Below are 18,828 nucleotides of genomic sequence, written 5' to 3'. Positions count from 1 at the left end.
AATTTTTTATTATGAAGATAAATTTGTCTTTCATTATCAGTTCATTTGTAATAAATCATTCAAAATAGCAGTAATGAATATAATTTGATTCGTTATTATATTCCTAAACATCATTTTTATGTAACCAATGGTAATTTATTTGTAGATCATAGACACTTTACACTTTTCAGCATAATATGGGTTCTGAATTAATCTTAGACTAATATATTATTTAGAATGAGTCTGCAATACATCTGTTTTATCATATAAAATATTGGCTTATTTAAGATGTTTCAAAAAAGTTTCAATTCAAAACTTTATCATTTTATAAAAAATAATACATTCTAAAAAATGCAAGAAATGAACAGATTAAAACAGGATATTAATGAAATGGAAGAAAGAAATTTAATAGTAAAAAAGGAAGATTCTGGAGATGTCTATCAAAAAAGAAATTATTCCAACTCTGCACCTATTTTATCGATTCTGGAAAGTCACACAGAGTTCACACATCATAGTTCTAGAAGTTCAGATGAGGTTAAAGATTCCAGTATAGAACAAAAAACATGCATAAATGGATTTGGAGCAGGCCAAGTGATTGAACGTGGATCATATTCTCAGCAAGCAATATTCCAGCCAAACAAAGACAATTTAACCGTTCATACATCAGATGAAAAGCTAGAATGTTCATTATATAGAACTACCTTAAATCCAGGATATAATCATTATAGTGGTGAAAATATTAATTCTCAAGTACTTAAAGAGTCTACACAAAACATAGACACATCAAATAAGGAATTTCATGAGTCTAATTGGCTAGATAACAAATTGAATATGCCTAAGAACGCCAACTTAGGTTCTGAGATGCATAGAGATTTAGAATTCAACCCATTTGTTATTAACTATCTTCAACATCAACCCTTCACAGAAGTAATCGTTGACACTCAAAACAATAATAAAGAGTTACAAAATCACAAAATTATTGAAACAAAATTAAACAACATGGGAATCAAAGAGGAAATATTACAATTAAATCAAAATGAGTTAAAAACGACGAATAACAGCAATAACCAGAAAGATGAGAAAGTAAATGATGAAAATGGGACCAAAGTAACTCAAGACTTTAATGCTGGAAACTATTCTTTGAATTATTCTAGTAGAGAACCTAAGATAAGTACAGAGAATATGCTAATCTTTAATAATAGTAAAGATAACAATAGTGCAATGACAAAATCACCCAATAATTCATTCTTTAGTTTCTATAATGATGACTTAAATCTTTCAATCAATAATCAACAAACTTTTACGATTCTAGAAAATAAAAATGATTCTAATCAGCTATTGCACAAAAGCATTAATGCTTCGGAATTGGTTTCACCAGGGAAATCGCAGGAGAAAGTTTCTAGAATCAATTTAAACCAAATTCATAATAAGAATAACGCACTGATATCTAATAGTTTAGATAGTGAAGCATGTTCTAAAGACCATACAAATATATTATTTCAAGGTGGATTCAATGAAATATTATCCAGTAATCAGAGAAATGAGTTATCAGATTTTGATAACAGTCTTAATTTAAAGCTCAAGGATAGAATGCTTCCACTAGCAAATATTTCTAAAATTATGAAAAGATCCATTCCCACAAAAGGTAAAATAGCAAAGGAAGCAAAAGATCTTGTTCAAAAAAGTGCGTCTGAATTTATTGCTATAATTACATGTAAAGCTAAAGAAATTTGTGAGGGTGAATCACGGAAGACAGTTACAGGAGATGATCTTATAAGATCTATGGAGGAGCTTGATTTACCATATTTTTCAGATATTACCAAAAAGTACTTTGAACACTACAAAAGATTAACTAGATTTGATAGGATTCGAAAATACGATGGTGAAAATAGTAATTGTGATGAGTTAGAGTTAGACCAGATGAATGATAATTTTAGTAAATTATCAAATGTGGAGTTTGGATATCATTATAATCAGATGATAGATAATCAATTAAATGCCCCAAAGCATTCAGTTGAGACTTACAGGGGCATGACTTCGTTCATGAGAAACAATATGAGTGACCCAGAAGGGATTACAAGGATGCCATTCAATAAAGAGTTGAGCAATGAATTTCTAATAAGCAAGCATGATGTGCTAAACAGACAAGAGAGGGGTGATCAATCTAATAGTGGCCAATATATTAAAAGGAAGTATATAGATTCGATGTATGAGAACATTTCAAATCCCAATAAATAATGTATGACTGATAATGGATTTTTTGTAAAATTATACTCTCTACTTTATAATTATATGTATTTTAAAAGTTTAAGATTGAATACTGTTATATTGATCAGAATTCTATTAGTATCAATTAATTTGATTGTACAGGAGTTTTTAAATAAATAAAACAATTAACAGCACAAGCAGTTTCATTGGATTTAATTTTATAATCAATACTATCTTTGTAATTTGAGTATCCTTATTTTCTCTTATAATAATAACCCATGAAAATTACTCATGGGCTATTTCTTGGCTTCAATGGCTCTGCTAAATCCGTTTCAAACGAGGAGGATGTTGTTATTGCATATATTCAAGGTCCCTTTGAGGGAAAATCTGAAGACTCTACAAAAATGACTGTAGAGTCTCGTTTTAAGCTACCATTCCAGTCTAAGATAGAAGAGAAATTTGTAAATTCAATTATTGCAAAAGTGGTAGAATCTTATACTTCACATGTTTATGTCTATAAGCATATAAATATCTTTGTTATTTCTAATTCTATGAACCTATCACAGATTCTTAACACTGTGATGGTTGCTCTTTTAGATGGAGGAATTCCGCTTAAAAAAATATTTTATTCTGTAGGAACCGGAAGATCTGAGAAAAGTGATATAGTAGATCTACTAATATTTGATGATAGCAATGATTATACGTTTAATTTTGGAATTATTGATAAGGCTAGAATGGGTAGAGCTATGGAGGAGTTAGAGATTGTTAAAAAGACAATAAATGAAAGTATTGTAGATATGTGGGAATTTTAATTCAGGAGGCAATAAGTTGTCGTGGACAGCTATATTATTCGTGAAATCTTCTATCCTTTCATAAGAAAGCTTATGTAGTAATTTTAATAAATTATGCATCGGAATTTTCATTATAAATGGATGCAATAACTGGCATATTTTTATTGCGTAGTTAGTTATGTACAGCATGGTGTTTATAAGGTTGCTTTGCCCATTTTCAATTTTTCCCACCCTTAAAATGGCTTATTTTATTGTGTTTTCTAAAACTGGTCTTGTTTTACATGAAAATGGACTTCAACCTATTTACATTTCTGATTTAATACAGCAGATTAATCCATCTTTAATTTCTGGTAAACGTCACATTCGAGATTTTATTATGGAATATCAGATTCGTGGACAAATTGTGTACTTAAGTATTCACAACAAAGAGATTTTAAGTAAATATATTGAGGAATATGAAGCTAGTATAACAGATAGGAAGGCTAATAGTATGACAAATAAGAAATCTAACAATAAGATAGATAAAAAAAATGACGAATCTAAGTACGAATTAAATTTCAGCGATGATGTGATCCGTAATATTGAAACAAAACCATCAGTTATTAGTCACACTTCCATGGTTATTTCAAAATCCATTGCCAAAACCTTTTCTATCTTTACTAAAAAAATTGAACTAAACAAACTAGAATTACTTATGAACGAATTTCTTATTAAAAAAAACATTGATCCTCAATATTGCAAATTGATTACGGATGATGTTATTGTTCAACTAACGCTAAAACAAAATCAAGCTTGTACGGAACAAAATAAAAATATCATGGTTACCGAATCAGAATTTAAAGAAAAAATTGCAAATACCCTACAGAAAATTTTACCTGGAATTAACCATGAGAAGTTTATCGAAAATATTCAAAATAGAAAGCCAGGAGGTGCTTACAGTATATGTTTTGTTGGTGTAAATGGAGTGGGGAAGAGTACTTCACTTGCTAAGGTGGCTTGTTACTTACTAAAACAGAATTTAAGAGTCTTTATTGCTGCATGTGATACCTTTAGGGCTGGGGCTATAGAACAGCTTAAAGTTCATGTGGATAGATTTGTTAGTTCGGGCCATTCGGTTGGGTTCTACGAGAGTGGTTATAAGAAAGATGATGCAAACGTTGCAAAATCTGCTATAATCAAGGCTGAGGGATATGACGTCATTCTCATAGATACAGCCGGTAGAATGCATAATAAAAAAGCACTTATGACTAGTCTTAGTAAATTGATCAGGATTAACAATCCAGATCACATCATCTTTGTGGGTGAAGCACTAGTAGGTGGGGATTCATTGGATCATATTAAGGAATTTAATAAGAGTATTGATGAAGGGATTACTGGAAGAAAGATTGATTCTATAATTTTAACTAAGGTGGATACTGTTTCAGAAAAAATAGGACAACTAATAAACCTTACCTTTTCATCATCCTCTCCAATTCTATTTCTAGGAACTGGTCAGAGCAATAGTGATTTGAAGAAGATGGATCCCAAGGAAATAGCTGAATTAATAGTTCAGTAAATGAGAAAAGGTGGCTATACAAAGTTAATTTTTGCAACATGTAAGATCTGTCCATACAAAATAATAAAATATTTTAAAAAGAGCAATGCTAAGATTTTAAAGTATTCTTTATTATATATGCCTTATAAAATTCCTTCTCTTTCTGCTATAGCAACTGCTGCTCCTTCTTCTGTAAACTTTACGAATGCTTTTTTCTCATGTCTCTTAAATACTATTAATGTGTTAACTTTAGCCACTTTAGAACCGTATAATTCCTCTACTGCTACCTTGATCTGTGGCTTAGTTGCATTCACATTAACTATAAAAACAAGGGTATTGGTAGTTTCCATAATTCTTGCAGTACGCTCGTTTTTAATGGCATATTTTATCAAAGTTGAGGCAGAAAGTTCTTTAGATTTTTTGAAGATATTTCTAGGGTATTTCTGATGCTTCGACTTCAAATCAACGGTTTCTACTTCAGATTTAACCCAAGCGTTGTATCTTTCTTTGATTGAAAGTGATTTATTGGAAACCATGGGTAAAAAATTTACTAAAAATTTTTATAAAAAATAGTAAATGTAAAAGTTAAATAGTAATTCCTATTAAAATATAATAAGATCATTACGTTATAACTGTGTATTTAAAGACAAAAATGATTATTATAAAATAATAAACATTTTATAGATTGTTTTAGTGCCTTTCTAATATCTTCCAAAATCTATTACTATTTTATTCTCACCCTAATAATTAATATGCCAGCGAACTCTTACCAAAAGTTACAGAAAATTGGAGAAGGAACCTATGGAATAGTTTATAAAGCTATAAACAAAAATACTGGAGAACTAGTGGCTTTAAAGAAAATTCGTCCAGATAGTGAAAATGAAGGAATTCCTGCCACTACAATTAGGGAAATCATCCTACTTAAAAAATTGAAACATTCTACAATAATCAATCTAATGGAAATAATCCACAGTGGAGACAGCATGTACTTAGCATTTGAATATGTAGATTACGATTTAAAATTTGTGTTGGAAAATAGAAAGATGGTAAAGCTACCATTTGAAATTGCTCGTAAAATGTGTCATCAACTAATGACGGCTGTTGCTTATTGCCATTCAATGGGAATATTTCATAGGGACCTGAAGCCACAAAACATTTTGGTTGATAAAACATTTAACATAAAGGTTGCTGATTTTGGTCTCGGACGGGCTACTATTATTCCATTACGTGCCTATACACCTTCTATTATCACCCTATGGTATAGACCCCCAGAATTATTATTAGGAGAAGAATATTATGATCCAAGAGTAGATGTATGGTCTTTGGGATGTATTTTTATTGAAATTTTCACTTTGGCTCCATTTTTCACTGGTGATTCTGAAATTGACCAGTTACACAAAATATTTTCTATTCTAGGAACACCCGACAACAGATTATGGCCAAATGTGGAAAATCTTCCAAAATTCAAAAATGATTTTCCAAAATATAAGCCAATGAGCTTAAGTGACATACTAAAGCCTGAAAATCTTAACGAATCCTCAGGTTCTATCGATTTAAACGAAATATCAAAATACCACGAACTTGTTGATTTGATACAAAAGATGCTGGTATATAATCCCATTGATAGACTTACTGCTGAAAAAGCATTAAAACACAGCTTTTTCAAAGACCTAAAAACAATACATAAATAATCGATTTAATCGTTTGTTGTTATATTATTTTTGCGAGTTATTTTTTCCAGTATTTAATAACAAATACCTTATTATCAACTTTGAAATTTAAAGGTCAAAGAGCAACAATGATTAAGATGGTCGAAATTATTATTTGTTTTGTTTCAAACTTTGAATTAATTTTTTCAAACTATGCAGACTATGACTTTAAATCAGAAGTTGTCTATATTTGCTACTAGAATGAATCAGAAAGTTATCCAACATAAATTAAAAACAACCGAAAGAGGTCATCAGTTACTACAATCAAAATCTGATGCTTTACAGGCCCATTTTAGGCAGATAGAGTCGCAATTTAACAGTTTAAATTTAGAAATTGAAAAAATATTTAAACAGGCATTTTTATCTTTGAGTAAAGCAGAATTTCTCGGAGCAAATGTAGAACTATTCAAGAAAAACTCATGTAAATTTCCTATACAGCTATCAACGGAAATCCAAATCGTTTCTGGCATACAGTTACCTGTTTTTAGAATTATTACAAAAGAACCTATCGAAGAATTCTTAGAAAGAGGTGGCTCACAGCTTGTTGAATCGAGAAAACTTTTTCGAGAGCTTGCCTTTTTACTGATAGATGTATGCTCAGTTAAAAATTCATTTTTTATTTTAAAATCTACTTTAGACATAACCAATCGAAGAGTAAATTCTTTAGAACACTTAATGATTCCACGACTTCAAAATACTTTACAATTTATATCAGCTGAACTGGATGAGCAAGAAAGAGAAGACTTTTTTAGACTTAAAAAAATACAATCAATAAACAATAAAAAAAATTTCCAATATCCAAAAGAGTATTTCCATCTTCTTAAGATTTATAATAGAAACGCTACTCTCAAATACTGTTGAGTAAAGTTTTTGTACATCTGACTTAAAAAAAGTATCTTTGACATTTCTCAGACTTGAATCCATTTATTCCTTAGCTGTATAGTGTTGGCTTACTATCTTTTCGACCAACAACCTTAGAGTAAGCATCTTCAAAATCTTTTTGTACAATTACATACCTACTGGACCTGACAGCAAGCATTCCAGCCTCTTGACAAATTGCATTTATATCCGCACAGGAAAGCTTATCTGGTTTACTAACAAAGGTTTCTAAATTAACATCTTCAGAAAGAGACATTTTATTGGTAATAGCAGTAAATACCAGTCTTTTTTGTCTTCTATCTGGAAATGGGAATTCAATTTTTCTATCCAATCTACCTGGCCTCAATAAGGCTGGATCAATTGAATCTGCTCTGTTTGTAGCCATAATTACCTTAACATTGGAGTCCTGATCAAACCCATCCATTTGGTTTAATAGTTCTATCAAAACCCTTTGGACTTCTCTATCTGCAGAAGTTGATGCATCAAACCTTTTTGTAGCTATGGAATCCACTTCGTCTATAAAAATAATTGATGGGCTCTTTTCCCTTGCAAGCCTAAATACATCTCTCACCATTCTGGGACCTTCACCCAAATATTTCTGTATGAACTCAGAACCATTAACTTTAATAAATGTAGCTTTCGTTTGATTAGCAACTGCTTTGACGAGCATAGTCTTTCCTGTACCGGGTGGCCCATACAATAGCACTCCTCTTGGAGGTTCAATCCCAATAGCCTTATACAACTCAAATTGCAAAAGTGGCAATTCCACAGTTTCCTTAATTTCCTGTTTTTGAACGTCTAATCCACCAATATCATCATACGTTACATCAGGGCGTTCTTCCTCTCCTACTACTGGAATGGTAGAGTCAGCCTCCGGTGGTAAGACGTCTACAATTGCAGAAGAGTGACGATGAAGAGCCACACTGGTATTTGGAACAAGTAGTTCTCTATCAACAGTACTCAATATTTTCACGACTGTGTTAGAACCCGCTGTACTTGATACTATAGCTGTATTCTTGTCAATTGCCTCTAAAAATTGGCCCATCAATAGTGGAACTGACTTAACTCTGTTCATTTCTTCTTTTGCTCTACCTAATTCGTTCTTTAATACAGATATTTCTTCTATAAGATAGTCCTCTTTCATCTTCAGCAAATTGTATTCGAATTCCATTTGTTTATATTCGACAAATGATTTGTCTGGCATGAGGGGATAAAAAAAGTAAGATTATGGGGATTTTTAAAATCGAAAAATAATGTATAATCTAAGAACTATCAATATGAATAGTTTAAAAATAAAGCTTTTAGGAATGAAATTAGAAGTGATCTTAAAGGCAAGAGTGCAGCTTTGCATATATTAAGATCTTTTTATCAAGAGTCATTTTCAATATCAGTAATATCATATTTATTAATTATTCATACATGAAGGATGGTCTAAACTATTCTTCATTCACTTATAAAAATACCTGTGCTGAAGCGCTTCAGCTGCAGAAATTCTAGTATTACAATTTAGATCAAGTAATCTGTACAATAAATCGATTATGTCGCTTCCTGGGGATCCCCACGGATTGAGTGAATCCAATAATCGTTCAAATGGTATCCTATCTTCATTTACTGTGCTTATATTTGACTTCCAGATTCTTCCGTATATTTTTGCTATTTTTCTCATCTCGGAATGCCCAAATATTGTGGCTATTTCTACTAACCCATCCATATCCTCAATACTCATAAAAAATGGATATTGATTTGTTAAAATACAGAGTAAAATCACTCCAATAGACCACATATCAATAGCTGTTGTTTGATTTGGATATTTAAACAATACTTCCGGTGCTCTAAATCCACGAGTACCTGCTCTTGGTGCTTTCATATTCGGCCGAGTATCTCTTTCATAATATCCAGGCTGCATACTCAACTTTACTATTGAGTTAAAAAACAGAACGGGAGGATTTGGTTTTGAAGGCTGTTGTATCTTTGATTTTACCACTTGGGCCAAACCGAAATCAATTAAAAAACCTATTTCCTGCTCGGGATCGTACAGGAAATTACTAGGCTTGATGTCTCTGTGAATAATGCCGCAATCGTGAGTGTGTTTTACTGCAGTAATTAAACAAAAAAGATAAGACTTTAGATCTGTTTTAGTATATTGTGTAATAAAGTCCTTAAAATCAATTCCAGGAATCAATGGAAATACTGCAACAATTTGATCCGCATTTCGAAACACATCCAGAAGTGGAATGCAGAAGTTAGTTCCTCCAAGTGTTTTTAACATATTTAATTCTTCTAATACTCGATTTGGTGCACTTGTTCGAGTAATTGCTTTTATCGCAACATAACTTTCCGTATTCAAATCAAATGCCTTATATACTGTGCTGAATGTTCCTTCGCCGATCGTATCAATTATTTTATATCGATTTTCGCAAAATTTCAAATCTTCAGGAATCTCAAAAGAAATATTATTAAACATTGGGTAAAAAAATGAAAATATTAGAAAGCAAAGAGGAGCCATTTAAAGCCCTATTCATATGTAATCTCTTATAAATATTGTTATAATACAGATGAAAAATAAATATTAATTATTACTATATAAAAATTCTATTATCATTAGTTAATTTTTTTCTGATAAGATAAACAAATAAGTTCTCAATAGACAACTATGTATAGTCAACTGGTCAAACTATTGAATTAATTTATTCTTTTTCAGTTTCATGGTTGCTATCCTTCAAAACATCACTCAAGTACACAACTTTGACCTCATTACCTTTCTCCTTTTGGCCTTGTGCATTTTTTTCATCATCTTTAGTATTATATGCTTTGTCAATTTCTGCATTTGCAGGAGAACTACGACCTGGAACTAACGAAGCTAATTTGTTCATAAATCCAGAAATTCCACCTGTTAAATTAGAACGATTTTCTAGAAGGGAACTAGACTTGTTATTGTCTGGCTCTGATGCTACATTTTCTGTATTTGACGGACTTTTGCTATCTTCGACAGATTTATCGGATTCTGTGGGCGTATCCATTGTACATTGAGAAATATTCTTTATTGAACAGTTGTCATCGGCTGTCTCTATTGGTGTATAAGAATTGTTCATCATATCATTAAAGCAAATATTCATATTTACTCCATTATTACATTTAGAATTTGGATTATTCATACATCCTGGAGAATTTAGTGTACAATTTTCGTTAGCCTTAGTTTGTGGAGGAACCATTTGTGGTACTGAACATAAATTTCCATTACTATTATTGTTGCAAATCAGATTTTGTGGGGGATTATTGCTGGTACCAGGAAATTGGTTATCTCCGATAGGGATTTGAGGAAGCCCAGGAATATTACCTGTAGGTTGTCTTGGAAAATAATTAGAACCATTAGAATTATTATAACCAGTATATTGATTACCTCCGGGCTTACCACCTCCAGGGATGAATGGAGGCACATCAGCATTATATTGTGGTGGTACCTTGTTTGTATTCCCAAACCCAGGGACTATTTTACCATCTTTATCAAGAAAAGTTATTTGGGGAGTTCCTGAATAATTAATAAATTCAGAATCATTCCTCCAACGTTCTGGAACTGCTGTAGTCGGAACAATGGGGACAACCGGTGTTATTGGTGTAACTACTATCGGTTTTGGTGGGGTAGTAACCATTCTATTGACCACTTTAGTAGTTGTATACGGAACTACTACTTCTTTTGTTTTTTCGTAAACGACAGTACTCACAGGCTTCTGTATTGTGGAAACTATGTAGACTGTGGTTGCAGGTAGTGAAACAGTGACGGGCGGTGCCATAATTGTTTTAGTAATTTGAGGATACCTAATAATTTCTGTCAAAACCATTGTTTCAGCTGGTAGACTGATCGTAGAAGCTGGCCTAATGGACGTAATTGTCTTCTCTGGTAATTCTACTGGTTGAATCAACGTTTGAGGTGGGGCTGTTGTTGTTAAAGTAACTGGTGGCATTGTATGCAGAATTGTTTCTTTAGGTAAAGTTTGAACAACAGTCTGGGGTGGCATTGTGAGATAAACTGGAGGCGCATGCACTGTCTGTGTGTGATGCTGTACCAATAATGGCTGTACCGTAGTTGTTGTAGTAACAAGTTGAGGAATATAGCTAATAACTGTTTGCCTAAGTGTAATAGTAGCTATCGGAACAGGAACCACTGGTACGTTATGTTTTGGAGGTGTAATATTTTGCGGAGGTACATATTTCTGATTATTTATATTTCTAACAGATGGAATTAGAGGGGAACCATTAGATCCAGGTGTGAATGGTTCTGAAGTATTATTCTGTACAAGATTAGATCGCCCATCTCCATTTTGTGAATTCGAACCTGTAGATGGATAGGTGGGGCTTTTTGTCCCTGGACCAAATGGGTTTGGCTTACTGCCTGTCTTATTTCTTGGAGAGTATGACCCACTTGGCATGCCTCCATCTGGAGAAAATGTTCCTGGAACTACACTACCATCGCTGATGTAGTTTCCATTTTCGTCTATTAAATTATCATTATCAACAGCAATATCATAAGTTTTACGTAAAGCTTCTTGCTCTGGTGTGCTCAAAGAGGGTGATCCAGATAATATATTATTTAAGGTAAGACATCTTTTTGGGCAGTTATCTTGAGTTTTCACTTTGCAAGAATAACTACACTTATCTGTCAATTGAATTAAATCAGAATATATAGATTCAAATAATAAAAAAAGCATATGAAATATAGAAAATATTTATTTATTTATTTTTTGAAATCTACGTTTCAAAATTTCTGAAGTATATTGTGTCATGTTTTAAAAAAGCATATATCACCAGCCCAACAAATTCATAAATATTTCTGTCGATTGGAATAGCTCAATAAGTCTTGTGAAAGATTGATTAATTTTAATATAAATGATTATTTGCTTTGGAGATCGTAAATGTAACATTGTCGTTCAAAACATGTATCTAAAACATGTTTTTACATTTGAAACCTGATATCGAATTAGTATGAATCAATTATACCTTCAAATGCTCATAGAAGAGTATATATAACGTGAATATCCTATCTGTATATTCATGATTGATTTACTTTAACATTATATTACTATTTTTAATATATACACCATTCATGACCTTTCAAATAAAAAATTTACAATTGAAATTTAACAGCACGATTCTGAATTTTTCTCTTTACATATACAAATATTAGCTCTGTTTACTTGAATATCTTGATATATGAAACTTTACCTTTCGATTCTATATATTTTCAACAGCTTAATAGCTCATCCAAAATATACATTACAATTCTAAGATAGGTAACATACCTCTATGGGCATGAATATGATGAAAAAAGTCTTATTTGCTATTTATCCTCAATCTTGTATTAGTTCTATTTTATTATTGTTTATTTTCTTTAAATGTTTTTTTGTTTGTTAATTTTTTAATCCTCAAATGGGAAATGGTGCTTCACAGATTTTTGAAAAGTTAAAAGATTTCATGTCTGTTTTCAAGACTGACAAACAAATCTCTTTAACAATTTTGGGCTTGGATGCTGCAGGCAAATCAACTCTTGTTAATCTACTAAATGGAAATAATATGCCCACAGTTCCAACTCTTGGATTCAACCATGATGAAATAAAAATTGATAAAACTACAATTCGTCTTTGGGATGTCGGTGGCCAAAAGGCATTAATGCAATTTTGGTCGGAATATGTAAAAAATACAGATGGACTTATATTTGTCATTGATATTGCAGATAAGGACAGATTTGTAGAAGCTTTCAGTGCATTTAAGGCTTTGACTCCGCATTTAAAAGAAAATACGCCAGTTTTGTTACTCTTAAACAAAACAGATATGATTAGGGAGTCAAATCAAATTAGACAAAGAACTGAGGATATTTCTAAAACATTTGGTTGTGATGAAAATGCACAGGTTACTTATGGAGGAATGTCAGTTGATGGTAAAAAATATCGGGCTAAAATATTGAATTGCTCCGTAGTTGATTGTCAAAACAAAATGGTTTCTGATCAGCGGTATACTTTGAGCTCGTCGAATATTTATTCCGGTTTTAGATGGGTAATGAAAATATCAGATGGTAAGGAATTTCTTTAAATAAATGTATTGGAATCTCCAACTTTGTTTACTTTAGATTTATTTTGGAAAATAAATAGGAGGTTTGATATATAAGCTTTAATACTTGCTTTTAAATACTGGAAAATATTATGTTTCAATCATTATTATAAGTTATTTATGTACTAATAATAAATTATTAGGTTGTTGCATCGTTAAGATTACATAGGAGTATTACTAAAGACTTAGTAGCCATTTTAATCTTAATTTGATCAATACATCAAGCAAAAGATTCTCATATTAACAATCATAATTGATTGTTAAATTATAAATTGATGAACAATAATGAAACGAAAAATTCTCCGTGAAAATGCAAGATAAAAGCAATGAAAACTTTGGTGATAAGAAGATAATGACTTATAGCTCGAGATTTCCACTTAAATAATACGTTGAAAAAGTTCTATAGCATACAAAAATAAATCAAATTGATATAATTTTCATTCAAATGAACATTATATTATGTGTTTGCTCAATAAGTAAAAAATACTTAAAGGCTATGCTTATCCTGTCAATTTATAAAAAACGATATACTCTTTGCAATAAAACAAAAACTATTCTGACTGAGTTTATTATTAACTATAGTTGATTTTAATCAATTCTGCCAGGCTTTCAATAAACTTTTCTTCAAGGTCCTCAATATTTTCAACAATACAATACTTCATGGCAAACGTATCAAGATATTTTTCAATAAACACTTTGTTCTGTATAAGCGATACTTTTGACATTGTTCTAATATTTTTCTTATCTATCATTACTACGAGAAAATTCTCCTTTTTACTTTGAGTAAATATTCCATCAGTAAGAATGATATTAATTCCATCGGTAAAATCATCGGTCCAATCAAGAAGAGTATTCGAATCTTCGAAATCAAAATGGTCTGCCAAATTACTACTACTCTCTCTAATTTTAACTAGTTTATCACCAAATTTGAAAATTTCAACTGGAATATTTAAAAAAGAAAAACTTTTGCAAAGTTTATGGTAAATTGCATTAAGTAAGCTAATTAACTTCTGATCCGCCATGCTTTTCGAATTATCAATAAAGAGACGTAAAACATAATTGCTTTTGTCTGCTTTTTTACGCTTCATCCATATTTTGTCCTTTGTATAATCACTCGCAATGTATGGGACAATTGCCTTCATATTTAATTTTTTACCTGATTTGAAATTTCCTTTATACTTTGAGTTCTTATTGGATTCTAAAATTGTTCGAAGCAAATTAATCAAGCTTGCACAATTTATATCGACATCCTCAATTGAAAGAATCTTTTTAAGCCTCTTAGAGATGCTTTCATCTGCATTTTCTTCATTCCCAGCAGTATTTTGATCACCATCACCTTCTTGCAGGGCATTCATATCCTGTTCATTGGAGCCTTGAATCTTCTGGTGATAGTTATCTGCAGCATCACATGTTTGGAAAGTGTTCAATTCAGCTTGTTCACACATATACTCAGCTATATTAGCATTTTCTTCTTGGATTTCGGATGATTGCCTGTCTGATTCTTTATCGCTTTCACATATAGAACTTAAAGAAGTCTCCATATCTTCAAGATCTGACTCTACTAAATCACTTATCATGCCATCTTCCTGAGATTCATGATTTTCGGATTCTTCAGTAGCAATTTCATCTAATTTCATTTCAGCACCCCTTTCGTTTTGATCATTTGATGCTTCATCCATACTTTCATTTTGTTTATCATCAACTCCACTTTCAGCATCATCTTCTTTATCCACAGAATTCAATTCACCATAATTATCCATTTCTTGAGCCTCATTATCCAGGTTCTGTTCTTTTGGATCGTTGTCTACATCGTCCTGTATATCATCCTCCTCAATCGGATCTTGAATATTATTCTGCCCCTCACCGTTCTTTAAGCCCGTACCATCTTCACTTTCTACTTCTATATCATTAATATATTTATAAACAAAATATAAAAATGGAGATATATAAAACTGATCAATATTGTCGATGGAAAAATTGATCAAAGACAAAATCAAGCTATTATCTTCTTCTGTATTGAAGGAGAGATTTTTGCTGTAAGAATTGAGTGTCTTCCCTAAATTAATACGATTTTGGCCAAAAAGATCAATATTTGATTTAGAAGCAAGTGTTGAATTTACTTTATAATAAACTTCCAGGTCATAAAATCGATTGATAACTTCATTTTTTAAAATTGGAACCAAGTTCGATAAACGAATATCTTTCTTACAAAATTGTTTTGACAGATTGATTAATTTTCCACAAATACAAGATCCTTCCTGATTATTAATCAAGTTACCTAATGGAAACTTTAACAAAAATGACAAATCAAAATTCTTTTTACAGGAGCATAAAGGCTCTTGGAATGTTATTGACATAAGTGAGGTAACAGGCAACAGCAAAAATCTATCAACCAGCAAGCTAATTGTTTGTTCATACATTCTAGGCTCTTTGAATAGCTTAGCTTTTGTTTGTTTTAATATTGTTTGATAGGCTTCTTCTATTTCAAAGGACTTGTACAGAAGTGTAGAGTTGTAGAGAATTTTCAACTGACTTTCAGAAACTATCAAATCCTTTATTTGAGTTAATTTTATAAATTCTGTAGCCATAAAAATTCGATCAAGAAATTCATATACACTAGAATCTAAATAAAATTTTTCGAGAGATTCTTTTGAAAATTTTTCAAAGAGGAAATACAAAAAGTATTTGTAATTCTTTTCTAAATATACTGAATTTGGACACTGATAGAATTGAGTAAGGTATTTGATAATCTGATCAATCTTAAATTTTAGTGACTCTTCATTTATAAAATCAGTTGAAGTATCAGCGATTTGATTTATCAAGAATTCTGGAGTTGAAAAAATGGAATATTCAGAAATCAGACTAATGTCTAAATTCAAAATATCAGCTCCCAAACATATGGCTTTTTCACGACTTTCTACAATCTGAATTGTTGTAGTATCCTTAATGAAACAACTCAAGACTAGATTTAATTCATTTTCCGAAAACTCATAAACAGATTCTATTTCTTCTTCGTCTTTTACAACAGTATCATCCGAACAAAAAGTATCAAAGATTAACTGTGCAATTGTTGGATCATCGCAACTCTGAAACATTAACGTTTTATAAACAACCTTTGCATATGCAGTTTTCATACACTTTCTATATTTCCCGATTCTTAAAAACTCCAATGCTATTTTCTTATACTTGCTAATCTGATTATTTCTATATGATTTATAAACAAATTTTGAATAAAAATTGCTTGAACTGCTCAATAGTTTTTCAGAATAGTTACCACTGCATTTATAACATTTTGATTTCGAGTTAAAAAGATTGAGAAGTATGAAATCAAATACATCTTCAAAATCCTTTAGCTCACTTCTCAATTCTTCATTGTTAATGTAGTCGCAGAAAGTGATAGTTTCAAAATTATTAACAAATGTCTTCCAGCTTCTTCGAGTATTTATGGTGGAAGCTTCTATTTCATATTTTTTTCTAGATTGATGAATTTTATCGATTATTGAATCAATTTCATTAGGTGTATTATATTTATATGAATTGATTAGCTGTATTTCAATCGAATTGATCAAGTTATTTTCAGTTATACTTTGCTCATTCTTCAAATTAGCTTGATAAATTATAATAGGATCATTTTCACCGAAAATTGATTTTAAATCAATTTTAGAAATTATGCTCTGGAGAACATTAAGCTGTTTAGACAAAGATATAGTATTATTTACAAACATTTGAGAAGAATTCAAATCAATAAGCCTTTTTCTATCTCTGTAAATCTGCTTAAAATGAGATATCTTTTTGTATTTAATATCTCTTAAAAACCATTCCTTATATGATTTGATATCAAAGGACTCATGGCAAGAAATAAAGTCAGTAAAGTTTACTGATTTTATCAAGGAAAGAATATCACACGAAATTTCTGAAGGCCGGCAAAAGCTTTTTATACAGTTGTATACTTCCAGCGTTTGCTTGTCAATGGTAGCTATTTGTTTTCTAGGAAACTTGAAAAAGTCTAAAATATCTGATTCTTTATGAATATTTGGCAAAGGTAATATACCATTTAAATAGCCAGGCAACTGTTCAAAAGTTTGGAAAAATTTCTTATCATATCCCAGATCAAAAACATCAGCATTTGAATTCATTAAGAGTGAATTTTTGCTTGTTTGCAAATTAGACAGGGTCAAGTGATCAAGTTGTTGAAGCTCATTTTTATGCTCCTCTAATTTCACTAGAATATCGTTGATGGAATCATGTCTTAGAAGATTTTGATCTTTTAAGGCAAATATTTTTAGTAAATCAATACTAGAAAAACCCCCATCTATGTTAATGATAAAGCATCTGTCTAATAACGCAGGTGATAAGAGTTCTGGATTGTCACAAGTTAAAATAAATCTAACTTGTGGATTGATATCAATTTGAGAATCTACACCTTTTTCATATACATTTATATATCTTTCAGATTCAAATATACTATTCAACCTATCAAATATTGACTTCTCAACTAACTCCGGATTATTAAAAACTATTAATGAATCTTCTGTCAAAGCGTTCACAAAATGAGAATTTCTCCACTCAAAAATATTTTCATTATCTGAGTCATTTTTATGATATTGACCCAAAAGATCACAAATATCAGTGTTGGTATGGCAATAAAAATTAACGAGATTTAAGCCAAGCATTTGGGACAAAAATCTTATCATTGGATATCTACCAAATCTACCAGTGATTATAACTGGCACTTGATTGAGTAAACATTTGAAAAGATCTCTTATTTGCATTATCTGACTGTGGACTAAAACATAGCTCTTATTGAAAGGTTTGTACTTTAAAGTTATGTCATCTATTGAGAAATATGAATTTTCAAAAAAATACTTAACCAAAGGTTGAACTGCGCCCTTTAATGGTTCATGTTTATATACTATAGATGATTTATCAATTTCAGGAGGGAATACTTTGATGATTTCGACCTGATTAAGTTTAATATTCCCCCTTAAACTCTCATTTTTATTAAACAGAAAATTAACTCCAAATTTAAATTTAAGGATTTTCTGAATATCTTCTGAGTCATACTCTTCAAAGAATACACATATGAATCGATCCAAAAAACTCTTTGGAAGATGCTTTCTTCCACTCTTTATGGTAGATGGATTCATTGTCCCAAATATCTTTGTTTCGGGATGCAGCACAATTAAATTTCCATTAATATTGATACTTCTCCGATAATCCAAAATTGAATTTAATCCCTCAATAATACTTTGAGTACATAGATTAATCTCATCTAGAATAATCCAGTTTCCTTTTTCAATAAAGCTGACAAATTCCGAAGGAACAAATTTGATAGAATTTCCAATGGGAAGATAAGATCCTAATAAGTCTGACATTTCTGTATTCTCACTTAAATTAATTCTTAAGCACTGTTTTCCAAAGTTATTTGCTATATTTTGAATTATTGATGTTTTGCCAGTTCCAGGTTCCCCTTGCAATAGAATTCCTTTATTTAGAACTAATCCCCTTAATAAATTTTTCAAATTTTTCAAAGAGGTTAAAGTCGAAAACTGGAAATGCTCGAGCTTTCTTTTGGAGAAAAATGGATATGTGTCATTGATAGGATTTTTTTTTGATTTTAAAACGA

At 31.0% G+C, this 18,828-nt stretch overlaps 2 protein-coding genes across 2 annotated transcripts; one reads left to right on the top strand and one right to left on the bottom strand.

The window, feature by feature from the left end:
• The first annotated feature begins 5,264 nt into the window (after window positions 1–5,264).
• Window positions 5,265–6,203, top strand: LOC147075447 (uncharacterized). Its single transcript, XM_085942457.1, has one exon. It carries the CDS (start codon window positions 5,265–5,267, stop codon window positions 6,201–6,203), a length of 939 nt encoding a protein of 312 aa, XP_085798583.1.
• Window positions 6,204–7,152: 949 nt separating this feature from the next.
• On the bottom strand, window positions 7,153–9,321 carry LOC147075446 (uncharacterized). The gene is made up of 2 exons (XM_085942455.1): window positions 9,312–9,321; window positions 7,153–8,282 (listed from the first exon to the last, which is right to left on the bottom strand). The coding sequence occupies exon 2, from the start codon at window positions 8,269–8,271 to the stop codon at window positions 7,153–7,155; it is 1,119 nt and encodes a 372-aa protein (XP_085798581.1). The 5' UTR covers window positions 8,272–8,282; window positions 9,312–9,321.
• Window positions 9,322–18,828: the final 9,507 nt, after the last annotated feature.

The sequence above is a fragment of the Rhyacophila brunnea genome, unplaced genomic scaffold (assembly GCF_057557595.1).
Source record: "Rhyacophila brunnea isolate RB1 unplaced genomic scaffold, BYU_Rbru_1.0 scaffold_144, whole genome shotgun sequence".
Lineage (NCBI taxonomy): Eukaryota > Metazoa > Arthropoda > Insecta > Trichoptera > Rhyacophilidae > Rhyacophila > Rhyacophila brunnea.
This window is presented reverse-complemented; position numbering and strand designations above follow the sequence as displayed.

Bases quoted from the DNA above. Each gene is read 5' to 3' on its own strand.
- LOC147075447 (XM_085942457.1), top strand. From the start codon at position 5,265: ATGCCAGCGAACTCTTACCAAAAGTTACAGAAAATTGGAGAAGGAACC.
- LOC147075446 (XM_085942455.1), bottom strand. From the start codon at position 8,271: ATGGAATTCGAATACAATTTGCTGAAGATGAAAGAGGACTATCTTATA.